A 21820-nucleotide genomic window follows, 5' to 3' on the forward strand; every position below is an offset into this window, starting at 1 on the left:
TCAAGCAACTGAGTCAGAGGTTCTTATACCTCATAGGGAATGGTACTGGAAGAATCTTTTTTTTTAATTTTGTATTTGATCCCTAAAACCTTTGCAATTTCTTAAGTGATAGTAGTGTCTGACATAGAGCTCCTCTGGTTACCAGAGAAAGCAAGCCTATGACTGGAAGGCTGGGAAGTTTTACCTCATCACTCCTGCCCTCTAGGGACAGGAGAAAGACAAGGCTCATCAATGGCCAACATAATTAACTGTGCTGTGTAGGGTCTGCCATAAACTGGAAAGGACAAGGACCCAGGAGCTTCCAGCAGCTGATCACGTGGAGGAGCATCGAGGGGGAGGGGAAGCGTGGGAAAGGTCCTGGAGGCTCCCCTTCCCCCAGGCTTTGTCCTGTGCCTCTCTTTCATGAGACTTCATTGCTGCCCTTGATTAACAGCATAAACTGGCAACATTCTGTCAGCTCTCCTAGCTGACTACCAGACGCTCAGGGAAGGGGTTGTGGGCATGCCGTGTAGAGCCAGCTGGCAGAAGTGTAGGTGCATTAAAGGACAATCCGACTCTGACTCCAAGTGGACCGTGAGCCAGCTGGACAGAATGAACTTGTAGGGTTCAGCACTGGAATCTGCCACGGTTTTGTGAAGGCCAGAACGTGGTACCAAAAAGGCCGATGGCTTGCTGTCCCCTCTCAGACACAGTGAGCTCCCATTCTAAGTGAAGAAGGAAGGGAATCACCCGCTGAGCCAATCTCTGCATGCCACTCCCAGACTCCTCACCACTGTCACCCTCCTGCGATCCAGGATCTCGTGGGGACCGGAGTGTGTCACAGGTGATCACGCTGCCTCTGTCTGCACTCCGCCTCAGAGGCCATACATGTTTTTTTGCTGGCAGATGGCCAGAGAATCACAGACACGATGGTCCCTCTGCACACTGGCTTTGGACTAGTGGCAGAACCTTTACAAACCCAAGGTCCCAAAGACAGCGACAAATGTAAAAGGGGCCTGGGCACCGCAAGCGGGCTGCAGCATCTCCTGCCTGACATCTTTATTTCACTTCAGTGTTATTCTCTTTAATGCTCCCAAAGGGCATTTTGAAATCTGAGAGGTTGGACTAAATATTTGCCCAATCAATTTCAGGCCAGGGCCTGTTAGCAGTGGTGGTGCAGAACAAATAGCTCAGCGACCTTGTACATAGCCCAGTGTCCAGCTTTCCTTCCCATTCACTTCTTCACTCAATCATTTGTTCATTCATTCATTCTGTAAGTACTGGCTGGGGCACTGGTGTATACAGTTGGCGCAGGGATCAGGGAGCTCAAGGAAGTCAGAGCACATAGTGCTGGCTGAGGTGTTTCATCTCATGGGCTGGGGTAGGTTAAAAAGGTGAAATGATTCTCAGGCCAGTTGTTTTTGATAGCAGGATGGCCTTCTGTCTTGAATGGGTGTGTGTGGGCATTTGTGTGAGGCCTTGTATGGCGTCTCAGATGGAAATCTGTAGGAGAAAGGCTGGAGGAAGCCTGAGGAGACAGCAGGATCTTCCGTGACTGAAATCACAGGAGATCGGAGAGCAGAAGGAGGGACTGAGGCATCAGGGCAGGCAGTATCAAGGGAGAATCTCTTATGGTCCCTTTTTAGACCTGACTAGACTCCACTCGAAAAGAAGAAGGAAGTGAATCAGTCCCTGAGCCACGTCCACCAATAAACCCATAGGCACTGCCCAGAGGAGGCGTTAGTCATACGCCACTGAGGTCAGCGGCTAACGAAGCTAGTTTTTGCAGGCCTCCCTCCTTCTACAGGAGCTGTGCTCATTCTCCCTCTCTCTGCGGGGGGAGGTGAGGGACCTTGCTCCTTGAAGAATTCAATATGGGCTGGACCAGCTGGGACAGCCTATATTACTCAGGAGGGGAAAATGAGGCCCAAGAAGAGGCAGAGTTTGTATGAATTTCCATAGCACATCAGTGGCAGGGCTGGCAGGTGAAAGACACGCTCCCAGCTTGTCCCTTGTTCCTGTCTCCTAGCTCTTGGGCAAAGCCACCCATACCAGAGCAATACGAGTACCTCTTATGGCCACAGGCAGGAAGCCCTCACCAGCCCAGAGGCCAGGCTGCCTGGATTGGTGCCTCCCCTTCCCAGATCCTAACCTGGAAGGAGGCCTGGGTTCCCCTTACCATCCACCTGGACAGCCTACTAGGATCTAGAGCACCTTTCTCCCTATGTCCCCAGGTTTTCCAGGGAAGGACAGGGTAAACCCTAGAGGGACAGGCAGAAGACACTTTTGTGAGGGTCCAGTATGTAAGCAGAATGACTTCAGAGTCTCCGAGACATCACTTGGTTTAATCAATGTGGCCAGCTAGGAGGCTCTCTCCCACTCCCCAGCCATCTCACCCCCATCCACCCATGCCCCTCCCTTTGCCAATGGCTTCTGCCCTGGACTCAAGCCCCTCTCACATGCCCAGGCTTGACCACAGAGCCGCTTCCATGCAGCCCTTCCCAGCCAAGTCCTCCCACTGGGGGCGGGGAGACCTGAGAGGGCTATGAGGTTGTGGGCTTGACCACCTTGCCCTGAAAGAGGACAGTCTGCATCCTGGATGAAAAGAGGATCATGAAGAAGGGTCTGTTGAACCGCAGGACTGGAGGGTTGTGCTGGGCAGATAAAAAAGCGATGGAAAAACCAGTGGCCGCGGCAGCCTCGGCGCCAGCTTCATTCACGTCCAGGGTGGCCTTGTGGAAACTCTACAAGAGAAACCACAGGCATTACCTCCACAGGCATTACCTCTGCAGACATTATGCTGGGTGGTGCTGGGTAAGGACTGGAAGACAGGGAACTCTTAGCAATCAGCATTGCCAAACCACCCATTGCTGGGATGGCAAACACCTGTGGTCACTGCGTTGGATGACAGGTATCAGTAATGGAACCCTGTGTATGCGAGATCACGTGATCACTATAGCCATTCTACAAAATCAGCATCATATTGACCATTCTCCACATGCAGACAGTTAATTCAAAGACCAGGCAATGTCCCAAAGTCATAAGAAACAAGTCTTCAATCTGAGAGGGTCTCTAGTACATGTCTGCTTTCCCCAGCCAAAGTCACATTACTCTTATTTAAACACACATGTGCACATACACATACACACACCTGGGCTATTTCCAAATTGCATTTCCTCTCCTTGAGGGCCAGAGCTGTGTCAGCTCTGAGACATGACCCTCAGTGCCTAGCATGTGACTGTCCCAACCCCAGCTGCTCCCTAGAGGCATGACCCGCCCTCCCCCCTCCCCCAAGACGTTCACAGACTTGCTGATCCTTGATCACTTACTTTGGATACGTGCAGTTTCCGCTGTCTGGTGATGCCAGAGAAGTTAGCCTGCTGAGAGAAGATGTTCCTGAAGCCCAGCTTGGGCAAAATCTGATCCAATTCATAGGAGCTTGAAATGGAGAACTTGGGGAAATGCAACTCCACTTTTCGGTAAAACTTTCTGGAAAGAAGATTGGGGAAAACCATTCGATTCATGAAGCAACCAGGGTTCCAGGAATGCTCAGTCCTCCTTAAAGGGTACTCTGACCATACCTCCACTTCTACATTTGCTCAAAAGGAATGCCTGTGGCTCAGGTGCCCTCTCAGAGAGCAATTGCAGTGGCAGCAGGCTAGGTTCCTCTGTGTCTCCTGGGCCCTGCAGCCTGGGAGCTCCTGCCCCTGGGAACTCATCTTCCACAGATGTTGAGTTCTGGGGCATCCAGGGGCTGGGAGGGTCGGGTGCAAATCCTCCACATGGCCCTTTGCTTTTGCCTCTGCTGGGCCCTGTGCACGTGCTCTGTATTGGATTTCTTTGGCCAGAGCGGAGTGAAATTTTCACCTCGTTGGGGGACCTCACGATGTCTTCTTTCCTCTACTATGGCTAAAACCTTTCACTCTGGGGCATTGGGTGGTGGGAAGCTGCCTTACTACTCCCTTGTGAGGGTAGATTTAATTTTATTCAGCCACTCAGGCAGCCAGAGGGCACTTATTTGTTTCACACGGGGGCGACAATGTCAGAGACACAATGTCACTCGACCCATAGCCTGTGCAAAAGAAGAGCTACATCCAGATCCCTCAGCCTCTATGATGGTTCTCTCCACTGGTGAGGGTGAAATGACATTATGAATACCATAGAAGAGTTCACTATCCAGGGGACCCCATGGAAAGCGAGGACAAGTATCTTGCGTAATGAAGCCACCACCACGTGTTTGGGGACCCTGGCTTGTCAGTAAAGAGCCTATCTGCAGGCCGGTTTAGCGTGAGGTGGTACGCTGGTTACCTGTTCTGGAGCAAGCGGTTCCACTTCATTATCATCATTGGAGTCAGCATCTGCTCCACCTGCTTCATCTTGCCTGGGTCAGGAAGGATGAAGAAGGCGGCTGCAGGGCCTTGGTAATCCAACCGCAGCACGGAGCAGGGCACATATCTGTCGTGAATATACCAGTGCGGCCACCAACTCCGCATCATGGGCACCCTCACCGTGGTGACCGCATCCACGTGGAAGTCATCCATCCTGGTTGTGGAGACAGAGAAGGGCTTCTCCCACAGACCTAAAGGGAGATGTGAAGGCGGCAACAGAGTATCTGTGGCCAGAGAGCCAACCCCCGAAGGGAAGAGCACCACCAGGAGCCCTCAGCCATGGTCCCTTTTATCTCATTAGTATGCATCACCAAGGGCATTTGGAAGAAGAGGTAGCAGAGAGTGTTCACTAGCTGCTGTGTGCACAGCGCTGGAACTCAAGGGGGGGAACAGGAGGGGATCCTTGAGCAGAGTGGGAGCAGAGGGGCTGGCTCTCCATCCAAGGTGGGTCCCTGCTCTGAATGCAGGGAGGGGGGCAGATGTGGAAGCAAGAAGGTGAGAGATTTCCATCTGCTTTCTCCATGGACTACAACGCAAGGTTTTTAAGCAAGAGTGGAGAAGGGCATGGGGATCAAGGAGGAAGCAATCCTCCTGGTTCTGGAGAGCATAGAGAGGTGTGAGGGGACCATCCGTAGGTGATGTACGGTGGCTGGTACAGACCCACACTCACAAATACCAGGCGAGACCACTGTCCACTTGGGTCATTTCCTCCAGCCACAGCCAGCTGCAGCAGATGTGGGGAGGAGGTTGAGGATGAGCGTTAAGCTGGCATACAGCTATACAGATAAGTGTGAGGGAGAGCACATGGTTTCAAGGAATGATCGCACCGAGCCCTGTGCAAGCCCGTATCACTCCAGGCAGTTATGATCAGATGGACTTGGAGATGGTTGGCTGTGCCACTCAGTCTCTGCCTGCTTCCCTGTAAGTTCCCCCACCCTTATACTTTGGGGGGCAGCACCCCAACCTCTGTGCTCAGCAGTGGGCTGATTACAGTGGTCTGACCTTACCTTTGAAATAGATATAATTCACCAGTATCATCTCGGTGTCTGGGCTCAGCTCACTGACCAAATCGATGATCTTTCCACGAGTTTCCTTCTTTACATGGTCGTTGATGAGCTGGACTGTGCCCGCAGCGTCTTCAAAATTGGGGCGGAAAATCTTGGGGTTGTAGAAGGCCACGGTGTCATTGAGGAACTCCGGCAGGAGCTCCAGGTCGTGGCTCAGCAGCAGCGCATTGCCTAAATGCATTTCCAATCTGTCATCCTGGAGGCTGAGGACACGCAGTAGCTGCTGGAAGCCCTGGTGGACATCGCGTGTGGACAGCTCGGTGAGGTTGAAGCCAAGGCTGGTGAGAAGCTGGGTCTGGCTCTGTCCACGGGCCCCCAGTGACAGCATGGCCAAGGCCGCTGAGATGCTCAGTGGAGAAAAGAAGATATTCTTCTCAGGGCTTTCCGACGCAATTATGTGAAAGAGGCTGAAGGCAAAGTCCATATTGCCAGCAATGACCTGGGGGTGTGAGGGGCCCTCCTCTGCCCCCTGAGCCTGCTTGTCAGAGCTGTTGGTGGGAGCTTCATTGTCACCCTGACCATAGGAAAGGTCCAGGAATCCAACCAAAAGGAGCAGGCAGAGAGCACGATGCATGCTTGGCTCTCAGATCTGCAGAGGGAAAAAGATACCTAGGGTGTTCCGGATCAGATGTCAGGCTTTGCTGAGATAGCAGCAGGCCCGGCCTCAGGAGTGCTGACGCATTGCTGTAGGTGGAGACTCATTGGAGCCAGCACCGGTGCTTTAAGGACCTACAGGCCCTCCACAGGACTCATACCCCTTCACGTTTTTGTTTTGTTGTGGCTTGGTTTTGTTTTGTTTCAGATAAGACCTTCCAGAGAAAACCCAGAGAAAACATGGAATCGGTTCAAGCTGGATAGAATTGCCTATCCAGCCCCTCTTCCACAGAGCTACAGTAAGCATGGCTTATCGAGAGCTAACTTTCCTCCACCCAGGCATTCCTGCCCACCATCTTTGACCACACAGCATAGGAAGTGTGATCTGCCACTGAGCCTGAAGGTAGCATGTGCTGCCTCTGAAGGTGATGGCGGGCCTTTCCATTGTGAACAAGTCCTGAGTGTCCCCAGTAAGTGTCCTGCCTCCCCGTGTTCAGGGAGACACTCCTTTGGGTGTCTGCCCTGCTGCTCTTCCTGCTGCTCACTTCCTGCAGTGATAAATCTTCGTTGAGTCTTTTATCGCCTGATTGTGCTTACCCTTGGAGTTCCATTACAGAGGAACACCTGTGCTCTGGTGCAGACAGAATACCGGGAGACACACTGCTCTTCACCATATGCATAGTGCCTTTATTTGGTAGCAGCTCTTTAGATTCACAAAGCATGCTCCTGTGTCCCCATCCCTTTTATTTATCATCCCCGTCAACATAATGAGGCTTCGTCTCATTTCGGAGAGGAAATGACCAAGTCACCACCTAGCCAGTGTCCAAGCGGGAGCCCAGATCTATTCTCCACCAGGCCCTGCTTCCCCGCGCTGCACCCCCATGCTTTATCTCCAGGCCCAGGGACAGGACACAGGCTGAGCATTTCCAAGGTCATTGGAGCATCTGCTCCTGCCGTCCGTGCTGTACTTTACAGTCTACAGTCCACTTTCCCGACACTTCCTATGACCCTCCCCTCCACCAGCAGAGGCCAGGGGAACAGTTCTTATTACAACCCTTCCAAGAAGGGGGGAGTGATGGTCAAACGGAACCTGCTAAAGGTGGCAGTGACTGGTACTGATCTCCTTCTCACAAGGAACTTGACCTGGCCAAGGCACACGGTGCCATTTTCCCCACCAGACCTGCTCTTGCTCTATCAAAGGACCCATGGTCATTGGACTCTGGGGCCAACAGCCCAGCAGCAGATCTAATATCTCTGTGGCAGCCTTATGCCTACTGCTCTCCCTTTCACCCATTCTCACATCCTTGGGCCTCTCTCCTCCCCTGTAGGACAGGATCCTAGTCCAAGTCTCCATGTATTTTCCTCAAACCAGGGCTTAGAAACTTTCCCTAGGGAAGGGAAGGGCCCGATCGTGACCTTGTGATCTGGCAGGGCCATAGCCTCTGTGGTCATGGCTCATTGGGAAGCAGCCTGGATACAATGTACACAAATACACAGAACCCTGTTGTAGCAAAACTTGATGGACCCTGAAATCGCTTTCAAACAAAAAAAATCACAAGAGTTTGTCTATTGACATTTCTCTCAGCCACCTACGCATCTTACATTTATGTTTATGTTTGACATTCACCGCATCTATCTTCAACTTCACACATATATTTTTAGTGGCCCTTCTTGGCCAATGAAAAGCCACGTTTCTCTAATGTTGACTACAGCAGTAGCTCCTATGTGGTCTTTCTCCTGTTTCCCCTCAGCAGCTGGACGGGACATTTGAAAACACATCTCCACTTACCTGCTCAGCATGGCTGCCAAGATCCCCACCCCCAACACCACGAACTTCTCTGTGGATTTATGTGAGATCACCCAGAATCTTCTCTGGCAGGAACGTGCCAACAACTCCTGGTCTGGGAGCCGGAAGACTTTGGCCCCAGCCTGATCCACCTCAAGCTTTGGGTCTGGATACCTGCTGCACAGTACTGCAGCAAGAACAGCGGGCACCGGACATAGGGTTGGCATTTCTCACGTCCAGGAGGCACGGGGCAGTGACCTGTGGTCCCGGATGGCCTGAGACTTTCCTGGCTTTAGCACTGAACTGCTGGGACCCAGGAGAGCTCATAGTCCTGTGCAAACGTGTCACCCTCCCACTGCAGTCTCCATGTGTCCAGGGTCCCCGGGCTACTCACCGCACTGCCAGTCCTGCGGGGGGCCCTGGTGGCTGTCAGAGCTGTGGTTTATCAAGTGCAGGTGGACCAGAAAACAGGGCCTTTGAGCAGGATGCAATCCTCCCCACTCAGCTAATGATTAACATCCAGACCCACAAGGAAGACATGGTATCCCCACAGAGAGCGAACTCCTTGCCGATGGGCCCAGTCTAGAACACTCCCTCTTTACACCCAGGGACCCCAGGGGTTCACCTCTGCTTAGTGTGTGGAGGCTCAAGCCACCACCAGCCCTCCCCCCATTTTCTGTGTTTTAGTCCATATAGCCCTGTCTCCGGGCTTCAGAAGGCCCCCTCCCATGTCACAAGGAGGGGCAGCAAAGTCCAGTGACCCCGTGAACTAGGTGAGGAGCTGCCAGGTGCGAGGGAGGGATGGCGGCTGTGTGGACAGTCAGCCCTCACAGGCCACACTCACCAGCCATGGGCTGGGCCTTCAGTTTACTGCCATGGACTATAGCATTTGGAGCCTTGGACCTCACAGGTTCAACCCCAAGGAAAGTGCATCTGGGACAAGGTAGACCCCTTCTTGGGCTGAGCATGCTTCCTCTCAAACACTTGACTTGAAACCTGCTCTTTCGAGGAGCCTCTACCCACGGGGAAAGCTCTGTCTTAGGCAATTTAAGAAAGAACCGTGGTGATAGTAGAAGGGACACAGCCTGTGGTGTTCGGAAGGAGGTGGCCTTAATGACTCAGGGTTCCTTTAGGAGACTTTTTTGTTTTTAGTGGTAGTTCTAGGGCTTGAACTCAGGGCCTAGGCACTGTCTCTGAGCTTTTGTGCTCAAGGCTAGTGCTCTACCACTTCAAGCCACAGCTCCATTTATGGCGTTTGGTAGTTAATTGGAGATTCTCATCTCCATGTCTCAAGGAATTTCCTGTCTGGGTTGGCTTTGAACTTTAATCCTCAGATCTCAGCCTCCTGAGTAGCTAGGATTACAGGCATGAGCCACTGGTGCCCAGCTTAGCAGACCTTTTGGAAGTGTTTCTAGGTGCTTGGGACTTAACTGAATGAATATACACACATAGCTCCGGGACAGGGCTGGGATCTCTGAGCCAGGAAGAACCTGGGATGGCAAAGCACGTCAAGCCAAGTCCCAGTGTCGTCATCATGTCAATATTGGGACAAGAGAGGACTGGATGTGTTAGGCTGTGAGATCTGTGCTGTCACTGAAGTCCCTCTCATTCTTCTCTCTCTGTTTCTGTTACTCTAGCCCTCACTGACTCATGGCACACCAATGCCCAGGAAGCCATCAACCCCGACGTCAGAGTCAGGACCTACCATTGGCTATGAGATGGGAGCTGAACTTCCTTTTGGCACCCAGGGCTTCGTTTCTGGGACTCACCTCACATCCACTGGAACAGCAGCTCCAGCTTTGTCCCCCATGGCATCGCAAGGACAGGACAGGGCTGTCACACACGGGGAACTCTGGGGTTGGTTTCAGGAAAGTGAAAACACAACACCCCCTTCACCACAGTCCACATCTGGGCTTTGCTCCCTCCCTCAGTGCTTCAGCGAGTGAGCAGCTGATGTAACAGAAGCCAGGGGTCAGCCTGTGCCTGGCTGCCACCCCAAGGACATACCCTTGTCCCTGCTGTGAGCACGGCGCCACTGACCTTTGGTCCGTGGCACCGGCAATGCTCTGGACAGAAGCCAGGTATTGGAGTCAGACGGATGCCGCCATCTCTGAGCTATAAATTTGGACAAGTCACACCATCTCTCTGTGCCTCAGTTTCCTCATCTGTCAAGTTAGGGGCAGTTAGCACACTGGAAAGGTGGGCAGGACAGCAGGAATGTGCAGAGTCCTCTTGGCTCATGGCACATCCTTCTTCCCTCCAGTGCCCAGCAGCGGGGAAGACAGGCTGGAGGGATGGTTCCTGCAGCCTGGTGGTTAAGTCACTGAATTTGCCTTGGTTTCCTCATCCATAAACTGTGCAAACTGTCCCTGAGCAGCAGGGTAATCAGAGGGTCAGGAAGTTGACACCTTTGAGGGCTTAGAATGGTATAAATTCAATGCCATGTGAGTGTGGAAGTCCAGCATCTTTTTTTTTTTGTCGGTCGTGGGGCTTGAACTCTGGGCCTGGGTGCTGTCCCTCAGCTCTTCAGCTCAAGGCGAGTGCTCTACCACTTGAGCTACAGTGCCACTTCTGGTTTTCTGGTGGTTTATTGGAGATAGGAGTCTCACGGTCTCTCCTGCCCGGGCTGGCTTTGAACCACGATCCTCAGATCTCAGCCTTCTGAGTAGCTAGGATTACAGGTGTGAGCCACCAGCACCCGGCTAAAGTCCAGCATCTTTTATTCCAGAAAAGTGCCCAGTTCCCTGACACCCCACCCCTAGTGTGTTCACAGCCTGAGGCAGTGATCAAACTCTGGAGTCAGGGCATCTTGAGAATCACAAGGGGGCTTGGGCTGCCCTCAACTAGCCCTGGATCCCACAGTGAGGAACATTCTGGAGCTCCCTGGGGTCCAGTGGTTCCTGTGTGCTTGGCAGTCACTTCCTCCATAAGAATGGACCGCCCAGGCAAGTGAGCTTCAGATCTGGCATGCAGCTACATGTCATTATGGAAGAGGAGGAGCAACAAAGCAGAAGGAGGAGAGGAGCAAGAAGACGAGGAGGAGGAGGAGGAAGAGGAGGAGGAGGAGGAGGGAGAAGGAAGAGGAGCTGACGATGGTCCTGGACCCAGTAGACTGCGCTCCGAGCTCGGAGGGGCTTGGTGCTGCCCCCAGCCTGGCTGCTCTTCACCCTGAGGCCTCGGTGGCACGTTTGCAATGTGGAGGGCGTCCCCGCCATCACCGTGGGTCCCAGGGGATGAGGAGTGCTGTCACCACCAGCCCCTCCGCCCCGTCTGAGGACAGCCTGGCCCCGAGAAGGCGCCCAGCAGAAGTTGGCAGAGATGGTGGGTAAGGAGACCCGAGGCTCTGCTCCAGGGCAGCGTGCGCTCTGAACACAGCAGGAGCGCAGCAGGGTGGGTTCATGCAGGGGCAGGGTGGTCTGCAGCAGTCCAGGCTGGCACAGGCAGCGGGGACCCAACGCTGGCCTCGGCCCTCCCAGGGTCGGCGTGCCAGGCCCGGCTGCTGCATGATGGGCTACCGTCCCCATGATGCTACCAGGCCCATCTCTGAGCTGCTCCGGCCTGTGCTACACCCATGTGCACAGAACAGCAGGTCCTATGAGGTCTCAGAGGTGCTAGGACAAGAAGGATTCACCTGTTTTTTTTTTTGTTTTTTTTTGTTTTTTTTTTTTTTTTGCCAGAAACAAGCCTTCTTCCAAGTATGGCTCTGGAGTCCTTGGAAGAGAGGTTTTGGGGAGGGGAGAATCACAGGATTTCCAGGGTGGGATGGGTGGTCTAGGAACCTGGCCTGAAGGAGCCCCCTCACCTCCCACCCCAAAGCCGGTACTGGGTCAGGGCCTGCAGTTTGATGTGCCACCTCTAGAGGGCACAGCACCAATTCCCCTCCCCCCCCCCCCCCCCCCCAGGGGCCTCCCCTGCATCTTCAGGTGAACCTAAACTACTGTCTTCTGGCTTTTGGTGGCAAGGATGGGTTCAGTTGTGGGAAAGCCCTCGTGAGCCTCTGACTTTCTCACAGAGGGACAGAAGTTGCCCCAAGAAGGCTAAGATGGGACTTGAGGTCAGTTAGACACAGCTTTGCCCACTGCCCAGAGGCTCCTTCCTCCCAGAGCTCACTGCCTGGGTGAAGGGTGGGCAGGGAGGAAAATGGGAGAGGGGAGGCATGGGCTGGATCACGAGGACAGAGTTGGGTGTCCCCAGCTGGATCACAAGGACAGAGCTCGGTGTTCACAGCTGCCCATATAGGAAGGCTCCACTCCACCTCCCGGAGCTATGCTCCGTGAGTCTCAGGCAGATGTGGAGTCCAGGCCAGGACTGAGCTGACAAGAGGAGGAGAGTGGATGGGGTCCTCTCCCTTCAGGGGCAGGAGAGACAGCCGCTGATGCCAGGGCTGGACAGGAGCATGGACACCAAGGCTGGGCTGGAGGCTCTGGGAACAGAGGGCGGCATTGGGTGGCACAGCCATCTCTGTGGGAGTGGCTGTGGGGAGGGAGTGGGTGTGGGGAGCACTCCCACAGGGACTTGGGACATGGTAGATCCTGGGCCTAATGCTGGTGTCTGAGCCAGAGGACCCCAGAATTCCCAGACCAAATACAGTTATGGGGCTCATATGGATTCAGGGCTATGGACTGAGGATTGTGCCAGTCCTGCCTGCCCAGGACAGAGACCTCATGAATATGAAGGACAGTGAGGGACGCGGGAACTGGAGTCTAAACACACTCTCGGGGAGTAAAGGACTATAAGTGTGAAGGTCATCCTGAGTGACACATGGGCCAGCTTGGCCTTTGTTGCCAAGGAAGGGAACTGCCCCGAGAGGTCACCGCTGTGTGGGGTTCACCACTTTGCCCACGAAGAGGGGACTCTCAGTTTCTTCATCAACGATTATGGCAAGGAATGGACGGTCAAATTTCAGCATGTCGGGAAGAGAAGAGAATAAAATACGATCTCCGTAAAGGTGGCCGCTGCGGCCTCGGATCCTTTCTCGTCCAGGGTCAGCACAGCCTTGTGCACAGCCTGCAGGAGAGATGTGCAGATGGCTTCTGACCTGTGCTCTCATGCTCTGCACACCACCCAGCCCAGACCCACGCTGCAGACAGCTCCAGGGACGGCCTCCCTAGCGCGTCTCAGCAGGAAAGTCCTGCTGCCCACCCACCCTCACCACTGGCCACACAGGCCTCTGTCTGTCCAACCCTAGCTTCACCTGGCTGCTCCCTTCGTCTCTCCCACCCGGAGCTCAGAGTGGAGACGCCCTGCACTCCATGTCTCCTGCACGTGGCTCCCCCTCATTGAATGCTGGGAGCTCGTTGGACAGGTCTGAAGGTGACCTTCACAGGACCCTGTTCCCACCGTGTGCAGACGTGATGCCCTCATGTCCTTCGGTATTTTCTCTTTCGTGAACAAATGGCTTTGGGAGGAGGTGATGTTCCTAATTTAGATTTGGTAGTGAAACAGCCCTTCTAGATGGTGCCTGTGGAAACCTCTAGAACATTCTCTGAGATCAGTAATTCTAAACTTCTGAGTGGAGAAATGAGCCCAAGGACTTCTGGACTCTGGGTGAAGAAGAGAGTGAGGGTCTGAGAGACACTTCTGAGAAGTTCCCCACCACATGAGCCAAATGAGAGGCCGCCTTTCCCATTGTCTCCTGCACCCGCCCTCTCACGTGCCCTCAGAGCTCAGCCTGGACCTTAGTGGTGATGTGGCCCCTTCCTCAGCCCCGTGCCCCAGCTATGACTGCCAGCTCCTCTTAAGGCCCCAAAGACCCTGGGAAAACACCCTCATCAGGTGACCTCACCTTGGAGACCTTCAGTGGGACATCTTTGGTGACTTAGAAAGGTCAGCACCATTGGTGAAGACCGTGGAGATGCCCAGTGTGCTCAGGACAGACCTCAGGTCGTAGGTTCCAGAGATGGACAGTTTGGGGAAGTATATATCTGCAGAGCTGCCATGAGGGAAAGATCACAAAGGAGGATTTCACCATTTCTCCCAATGTGCCAGGAATGCCATGTAAGGCTGTCTTCTTTTCTGGCTTTTCCTGCCACAGTCCCTGGGCAGGGCCTGCTCACTGCTGATGCACCAGTGTGTGCTGACCCGAGGTCTAGGCTCTAGGGTGATGGACACCTAGGAGTGGATAAACCACTGGTCTGGGGTCAGAGCAGTGGAGCCTCCTGCCTGGGTGTCCAGCACTGTCTCCGGCTGGCCTTCCATGTTCTGGGCCTTTGCAGCCAGACATTCCCATGGCCATCCTGGACACTCTGCCTTAGTCCACGATCCACTGTGTCAGAGTTCAACCCATCACAGGCCTTGGTACTGTGGCCTGTTCTGCTGTGCTGCCCCTGCACTGGACACTGGGTATGGGGAAGGTCTGTCCTCTGGGGAGGACGCCCCCAAACAGTGTATGGGCTCCCCACTCTGAGCACTGTCTCTTAGCAGGTCCCTGCTGCTTCTCCCTGAACTGAGCACACTGTGTGTCTTTCAGCACAAGGTCACACACTTAGCTAGGGTTAATAGCTGCTCCCCCGCCTCCCGCCCGCCTGTCTTGTCCTGATGGTCAGCCCTGATATGGCTCAGAGGTCTGGGCTCTCAGGCCAGTCTCTGCCTGAGGGCCCACCTTATGTCAGTTTCGTACAGGAACTTGCTAATGATGCTAGTGGTAAGCGTGGCCTCCAGATGTGACATTTTGCCCTGGTCTGGCAGGAAGAAGATGGCGGTGGCATTACCCTGGTAGTCCATCAGTAGGACCCAGCTGGACAGCTCGCTGCAGTAATGGACTCGGAACATGCCCAGCCGTGTATCATAGGCACATTCAACACGGTGGCCTCATCCACCTGGAAGTCCCCCTCTCTGGTTTGCTCTGGGTTGAAAGGTTTCCCCCACTTGCCTGGATTGGAGGGGGACATAGGTGGCTGGGCTTAGGTTTAAGGGATCCAGGAGACTCTGGTGTCTGTGGTGAGACTTGGAGCTCAGCTGTGTCAAGCACAGGAGACCTGGGCTCAGCCGTCCTGACCACCCCGGGGACTCAGTGATGAGAGGAGATAGGGAATTTCTGTGTCACATGGGAGGGTGTCCTCCTGACTGATCAGGGGACACCTGCATTTGCATATATGATTATTAAGAGGAGCATTACAAAACACGGTTTGGCTTAGCAGTCATATTTTGACACCTGTTCACTGAGGCTCCCTTCCTCTGTGAATCAGCCTCTCAGTTTACCCTTTGGGGCACCGACTGGTGTGTTTCCATGGGAACCAGCTGGGCTGGCTGTGCAGCCTTACCTTTAAAGAGAATGTAATTCACCAGGGCGAGCACCGTATCTTTGTCCAGGTCTTTCACCAGATCCACAATTTTCCCCTGGGTTCCCTTCTCCACATATTTGTTGATCTGCTTCTTGGCTTCTTCTGGGTCAGTGAAGTCAACAGTGAAGGCCTCTGACTGGTACAGGTTCTTCACATCCATAGAAAATGGCTCCAGGAGCTTCAGGCTCTCGTTGATGAACAAGCCACTGCCTGTGGTCAGCTCGAGCTGATTGCTGGGCCTGTTGAGGGAGTGGAGGAGGCTCTGGAAGCCTGTGTGGACATCTGCCACTGGCATCTCTTTGAGGTTGAAGGCCAGATCCTCCAGGATCTCTGAGTGGGTAGTGCCCTTTGTGCCCAGGGAGAGCATGGCCAAGGCCACGGCGATGTTCATGGGGGAGAAGAAGATATTGGTGGTGTTGGATTGCTGGGCCAGTTCCCAATATAGACTGAAGGTGAAGTCGGCTAAGTTTAGGGTGATCCTGTGAAAGACTGGGTGTTCCTGGTCCTCCTTGGGAGCACCAGTCTCCTGAGCATCTTCAGCCAGGTGGCTGGGGAGCAAGCACTACAGGCTGGCCAGCAGCAGCAGGCCCCATGCGATAGAGGACGGCATTGTCCTCTAGGACAGAGAAAGGAACAAAGCTCTGAGGCAGGGCTAAGATCACTCCCTGGGCTCCTGAACACCTTGTGAGAGCAACTCAATGCACAAAACATTGGATGGGGCCTGCCTGGGTCTTGCCCTTTTCTGTGTTTTCAGCACTGAACAAAGATGAGGCAAGCTACAGACAAGGTGCAATAGGCCAATTGCCCAGCCTTGTTCTCCTGTCACACTGGAGTCAGAAGATATGGACAGCAAAGCTTGGAGTAGCCTGGTTGCCTGGATTGTGACAGAGTTGCTGTGGCAACTATTAGAGGCCAGATACCTGGGAGCCAGGGAGGCCTGCAGACAGAGGCCTCATGAGGGTCTTCCTCATGAAATACAGATGAGCCTGGGCCCCTGGTGCCACCTCTGGCCTTATCCTATCCGTACACAGAGCAAGCTCCCAATATTCCAGAATATTCGTAGCAAGAGGCACCTTTAGACCCCAGGCACCACTGGGACCCAGTCTTGGTTTCCCCGGGCTTGGGACCAGTGGTCCCCTGCCATGCCTGGGTCTCACCAGGAGACTGCCCAGGAACTGGAAAGCCTGGGAACAGGACCACAGGGACTGTGTTGCCATGACAACGTGGCCTGGCTGCAGACAGCCCTATGCCCTCTGCCTCCCTGGGGCCCAGGCCTGCTGCCTGCTGGGTGGTGCAGGGACCTGGGGGCCCATTGAGCTCTCCCCGAGGGCGGGCGTACTTACGGATCACTGTGCCAGGGATTGTCGTGGAGACAGAGTCCTGTCCTCATCTGTATTTAAGCAGGGGATGGAAAGGGACATGGGAGGCTGCTAGTGAATATTAACCCAGGTCACCCTACGTAGCAGAACAGCAAACAGACTAAGGGACTAAGTCCATTGGCTAAGTGCTGAGCCTCGTGCCCGACCACGCTGCTGTCATCCCCTGGGCAGTGCCTGGCCCTGGGCCCCACAGCCATGGGGAGTTGTGACGCCCTGACCATCATGCATAGCTTCCTGCGGCCAAGGTGGAGTGGGTGACAGGAGCTAGACGGCCTCTGGGACATGATATGGCTTTGCCTGTGTGACCCGTTCCCCCTGTGTTGGTGGCTGAGGTCCCATATTCACAATGTGCTGGTCAGGACGTTCACAGAATTTGAGTACAGGGCCCCTTGTGTGGGGGAGGGGCTTTGTTTGGGTCTGTTCAGGCTCTGTCCACTCTGCCATCCAGCGGCTCTGAGCAGGAGCAGGTGCTACGTCCCCTGTCCTGGCCTGTTTCTGTCTCTGGGAAGCCCAGTGAGATGCATTGGCCACCTGACTGTTTCCTGGGATGGAGGCCTCATCCTGGGCAGGGCTGGTGGCTTTGCAGTCCAAGGTCAGAGCCAGTGGGACTCCACTGATGGTGGACCCTGCACACGAGCCTGTTTCTCCTGTGCAGCCCCGGGCTGGCCCATGCCCAGGGCGGCAGTGCAGATATGGGTTGGACCATGGAGCATTTCATCCTTCTCTCTCATCAGCACAGTCATCCCTCCAGTATGAGCTCTGCCAGGGTAACCACAGGGTCACCATGGTGGGGACAGTTCCCTAGTGGGGACCTCCTCATTTGTGGGAGGCCTGGATGCAGAGTTCAAGGGACACCCAGAGCCTGGAGCCCAGGGCGCTCAGGCAGCCCTTTGTGATGGCGCCTGGTGGTGGGTGGGGTTGAGGTGCTTCCTCCAGGCACACTCTGTGTGGGTGTCCCCAGTGGACTCTGTGGGAGACTCTGCACCCCATTCCCCTTGCAGGAAAAGGGAGACTGGACTCAGCAATTCTCCTTTCTCTTCTTCCCGTGTGTTCCCCCATCACAGGCTTCTGGTCTTGGCCTAGGCTCTGTCTCTGCATCCACTCAGGCATGGACAGTCATCCTGAGGCTGGGCTATGGCCTGCCATCCCCACTCACTGCTCCTCACCCCCCCCCCTAGTTTTGGGCCTCCAGTTCCCCAATTCAAACAGCTTCTCTGGAAGCCCAGCTACCCCTCCCATCTGTGCTAGGTGGGCAGCCACAGGTGCCCTGTGTGTCCTGTTTTCCCACACTCAGCACCTGCAGGTAGGTGAGTGGCCTACAAGTGCTAGAACATCCCCAACCTGGAATTCCTGGTGTCTCTGTCCAAGCCACCTGTAGCCCATGCCCCTCCTCAGAGCTGAGCAGGTCAGATCAGCACTCCCAGGGCTGCAGTGAGGGCCACACACCACCCAAGCTCCCAGCTTCCTCTTCTGCCAGCACGGCCCAGGGATGTGGTCCAGAATGGGATGGGTGCTGAGAGAGGAAGGGACCTCCCTCTGCCAGGTGCACAGGAAACCAGCCCTTGCTGGCCCTGGCAGCCCTCTGGGCCACCTTCAGTACTGAAAGGAATCCTTCACATCCATCCAATGGGAGCACGTTGGGACAAGTAGGCACAGGAGAAAGATTATTATAAGGTTTATTAGAGGGGCCACATTTCATAGCAGAGGGAGCACACAGCACCCCTGCCTATACAGGTAGCAGGAGGGTCTGGGGGTAGGGAGTGAGGTAGGTGTGTACTCAGGTAGGTCTGGCCAGCTCTATGGCTGGAACTCAAGTTGGGAGGAACTCAGTTCTGGGTGAAGCTGAGGACCAAAAGTGAGCATAATGGGAGCAAGTACCTGCCACTAGTGCCAGAGCTGTGTGACCCTGAAAGACAGCTTTCACACTGACGTCTATGAGAAACTGTTGCCCATCATCCATTAGAGGAACAGTGGCACTTGCTCAGATCTCTGGAATGGACAGGCTTTGCCTTCTGGCACAGAGCCCCGCCCAGCACCTTGGCAAGGTTTCCGGGCCAGCTTCAGAGAGAAGAAGCCTGCCTTGCCCTGCAGTGCCCAGCAGTGGCCCCTGCATCTGGGAAAGGGCTGTGTGCTGTGTGGGCCAGGAGGGCCCTGGCTGAGGGCAGAGAGGGTCACAGGTTGGCACTGAGTCATTGGGAGGGGAAGGACACAGAGTCGAGGCAGCTGGGAGTTGGGAAGGGTGAGGAACTGGCTTGATCTGTGTAGGTCAAGGGCTGCATGCTCAGCTCTCACTCTCCCCTGGCCCATCAAGAGCTCTGATGATCTGGGGAAATGGATACAGATACAAGGATACAAGGATACAAGAAGCGGTGGGTCTCACAGATGATGGGGCCCAGACATTAGAGGTTGAACCCTCCCAACCAGGCCTCACGGGGGAGACCTTGCCACTAGTTACTTTCTGACATTACTATTTGGTAGTCTGGGCTGATTTCCCACAGTGAACCCATCCTGGGGCCTCCCATAGGTGGCTATACACAAGGGACACCTGGTGACCCGCCTCTGCCTAGAGACAGTAGTCTGAGACCACCATGCTGAGCACGGACTGTGACATGGCACCAGGAAGGACAGATGGATGGCTGTGTGAGGGACCTTGCTTCAGGGGCTCAAGGGAGGCTGTCTGGGGAGACCGCAATCTACCTGATAAACACACAAACCATTAGGACACAGCTGTCTTCAATGGCTAAGGCTCCTGGTTCAAGTTCCACTCCACTACCTTGTTTGTGAGCTCTTAGTCAAGACACCTAAACTCTCTGTACAGGCAGTGTTGTCTCTGAATAGGGCCACAAGGTCACTCTGGGATCAGGAAGAGCAAATGAGGCAACAAGGTGACATGGTATATCAGGCAGCCTCTGGCCCATCATGGCTGACAATCTTGCTAACTATCTGTGGTCTTGGTGGGTGATGGGCCTAGGAAGTCTTCCTGATGAGACTCAGCACAGTGACTTCTGACCCCAGCTAGAGGAGCAGCAGATCAAGTTTCTAGTTCTCCAAAATGGCGCCCATTCAACTTTCAGAGGACTCCTGCCCATTTCACTACTTGAAGGGCACAGAGCCAGATGTGTTTTTGTATCTTCCTGAGGCCCTGTGATGAACTGGGGCCATGTGGCACCGTTGGCCATGCAGACACAAATTCAGGATAGATCTTCCTTTCACTTCTCTGTAGCTCATCTTTCCCATCTGTAAGGCAGCAAGCAATGGGCTTCTTTCTCATGCAGGCGGATGGAGAAAAGGTCTGGGAGAAGTTTCACATACAGTATGTGACATTGGCTCTTGCCAAACCTACCTTTGCCAAATCCTGATTGTGGGTAACCAGTGGGGTAGTTTCCTGTGTGGAGACAGTTCCAGAATTTTCTGGAACAATATGCCTACTCATAGCTGTATCATGTTACCGAACATGCTTCCCCAGCTAGCGCAAAGAAGGGGAGTCTCTGTGCTGTGCCAGCAGCAGGGTGAACAGAGGCAGGGAAGATGAAGCTCAGCTCCGCCCCTTCCACATGGAGGGAGGGAACCTTTGCTTGGCATGGTCCTTCCTTGCACCTTACTTTATCTCTGCTCTTTTCATATTCTGAGCCAGGAAGGACATCATGGATCCGGCAAAGGTCAAGAGTCAGCCTGTCCCATTTCACTCTACCCAGGATGAACTTTCTGGACAGTTTGTCACTTTGCCCTGTTGAGTGGGCTCTTTCCACCTGGGGAGGTTCCTGTTGACTTTTTCCCCTCCATCAATGGCACTGACACTGCCCACCCCACCCCCATCCTCTCCTGTCCCAGGACATGGGGTGCTGAGCTCCTATTGGGAAGACAGACAGCAGGGGGTGGCGAGGACCTCAGGGAAGCGCAGGCAGGGCTGGCTGGGCGAGCAGGACTCCCCTGGCCCGAGGGCTGAGGGCAGGCAGCAGGCCTCTGGGCCTTGTCCACAGCTCAACCCTGCGGAGGTGGCTCACATCACAGAGCTGTGCTTCCTGGAACTTGCCCAGCTCAGAGGCTGGCAGATGGTGGATCCATCCACCCTGTAGACTTTTCATGTTTCCCAGAGCATTTCTGTGAGTTTGGCTTCTCTGAGTCCTCCACTGCTGTCATTTCCAACACACATTCTTAGATGCACTCCAACACGGGTGTCACATCTTCTGTCTCACAGATTCATCCAGAACACGTGCTGCCTGTCAGGTTCTAAAGGATGTAGTTGGATCCACTCATCCAGTCCCAGGTACAAATTGGCCAAGAGGGTGTGCCTCTGGCACACCACAAAGACCCAATCAACTTGGGAGAAAACAGAGAGTTTCATGAAGTGGTGGGGGCAGAGGGTGATGGGGTGCAGAGCATGTGGGAGAATGGGATTGGAAGTGGGCTGAGCTCCACAAGATGAATCAGGACCAAGGCCTTTGTGGAAAAGAGCATTCTTTGGGGCAGGAAAAAGGGATTAATCTGCAGTGATTGGAGACCAGCACACACCACTGGAGTCAAGCTCATGGTTGTCTCAGCCTTTCAAGGTGTGAGATTGTACAGAAGGAAGCTTCTGGTGGCTTCTACATCCATTTTGATTTGGATGTTAGCGCTTAGAAGGAGTGAGACGCTGAGGCTCAGTGATACCCCCATCCTCATCTCTCTCCCTTCCTCCATGTTTGATGCATCCACAGCTATTTGCACACACCACCTCTGTTAGCATGAGGGTGCTGACTGACATCCCTGAGCGCATGGCACCTGCTCTATTTGACTCAAGTGTGTAGCACAGTTTCATTGTTCTCTTCACATGGCATCTCTGAGTTTCATCCTTTGGTTAATAGACAAGTCAAGAAAGGCTCTTAGGGGGCCAAGCAATGAGCACTAGGCCACCACAAAGCTGGTAGGGGAAGGAGGGACATTCTAACCAGGTTTGGGTAGGAGGGCAGTGGAGGTAGCACATAATCCCAAAGCTTGGCTACATTCCTAGACTGGTGGTGATCCGACTGCAGGGCTTATAGTGAGACCAAAACTGAATTAAAATAAAGTTTTAGAAAGAAAGAAACAAAAGAAAAGAAAGGATGAATGAAAGATAGAGAGAGAGAAAGAAAGAAAGGTAGAAAGAAAGAAAAGAAAGGATGAAAGAAACAAAGAAAGAAAAGAAAAGAAAGGAAGAAAGAAAGAGAGAAAGGAAGAAAAAAAGAAAGAAAGAAAGAAAAGAAAGAAAGAAAGAAAGAAAGAAAGAAAGAAAGGAAGGAAGGAAGGAAGGAAGGAAGGAAGGAAGGAAGGAAGGAAGGAAGGAAGGAAGGAAGGAAGGAAGGAAGGAAGCCAAAGAAAGGAACCT

At 53.9% G+C, this 21820-nt stretch overlaps 1 protein-coding gene and 1 pseudogene across 2 annotated transcripts; both read right to left on the reverse strand.

Annotated features, from left to right (window-relative positions):
• Positions 1-2313: 2313 nt before the first annotated feature.
• Serpina4 (serpin family A member 4) lies at positions 2314-8283 on the reverse strand. Of its 2 annotated transcripts, none has more exons than XM_042692678.1 (5): positions 8209-8283; positions 5375-6023; positions 4288-4558; positions 3309-3468; positions 2314-2723 (listed from the first exon to the last, which is right to left on the reverse strand). In XM_042692678.1, the coding sequence occupies exons 2-5, from the start codon at positions 6006-6008 to the stop codon at positions 2523-2525; spliced, it is 1266 nt and encodes a 421-aa protein (XP_042548612.1). In that variant the 5' UTR covers positions 6009-6023; positions 8209-8283; the 3' UTR covers positions 2314-2522. The 2 variants fall into 2 exon arrangements, with proteins under 2 accessions (XP_042548612.1, XP_042548613.1); XM_042692679.1 differs by having other exon boundaries at positions 5375-6043; positions 8209-8241.
• A 4322-nt stretch (positions 8284-12605) lies between these two features.
• On the reverse strand, positions 12606-15707 carry LOC122118750 (annotated as a pseudogene).
• Positions 15708-21820: the final 6113 nt, after the last annotated feature.

Source organism: Dipodomys spectabilis, unplaced genomic scaffold (assembly GCF_019054845.1).
Source record: "Dipodomys spectabilis isolate Male_0828 unplaced genomic scaffold, ASM1905484v1 ptg000157l, whole genome shotgun sequence".
In the NCBI taxonomy this organism is placed as follows: Eukaryota; Metazoa; Chordata; class Mammalia; order Rodentia; family Heteromyidae; genus Dipodomys; species Dipodomys spectabilis.

Coding starts and splice junctions, on each gene's coding strand:
- Serpina4 (XM_042692678.1), bottom strand. CDS start 6,008: ATGCATCGTGCTCTCTGCCTGCTCCTTTTGGTTGGATTCCTGGACCTT. Junction 4,559..5,374: donor GAATTATATCTATTTCAAAG/GTAAGGTCAGAC, acceptor ATCTCCCTTTAG/GTCTGTGGGAGAAGCCCTTC. Junction 3,469..4,287: donor AACCGCTTGCTCCAGAACAG/GTAACCAGCGTA, acceptor TCTTCTTTCCAG/AAAGTTTTACCGAAAAGTGG.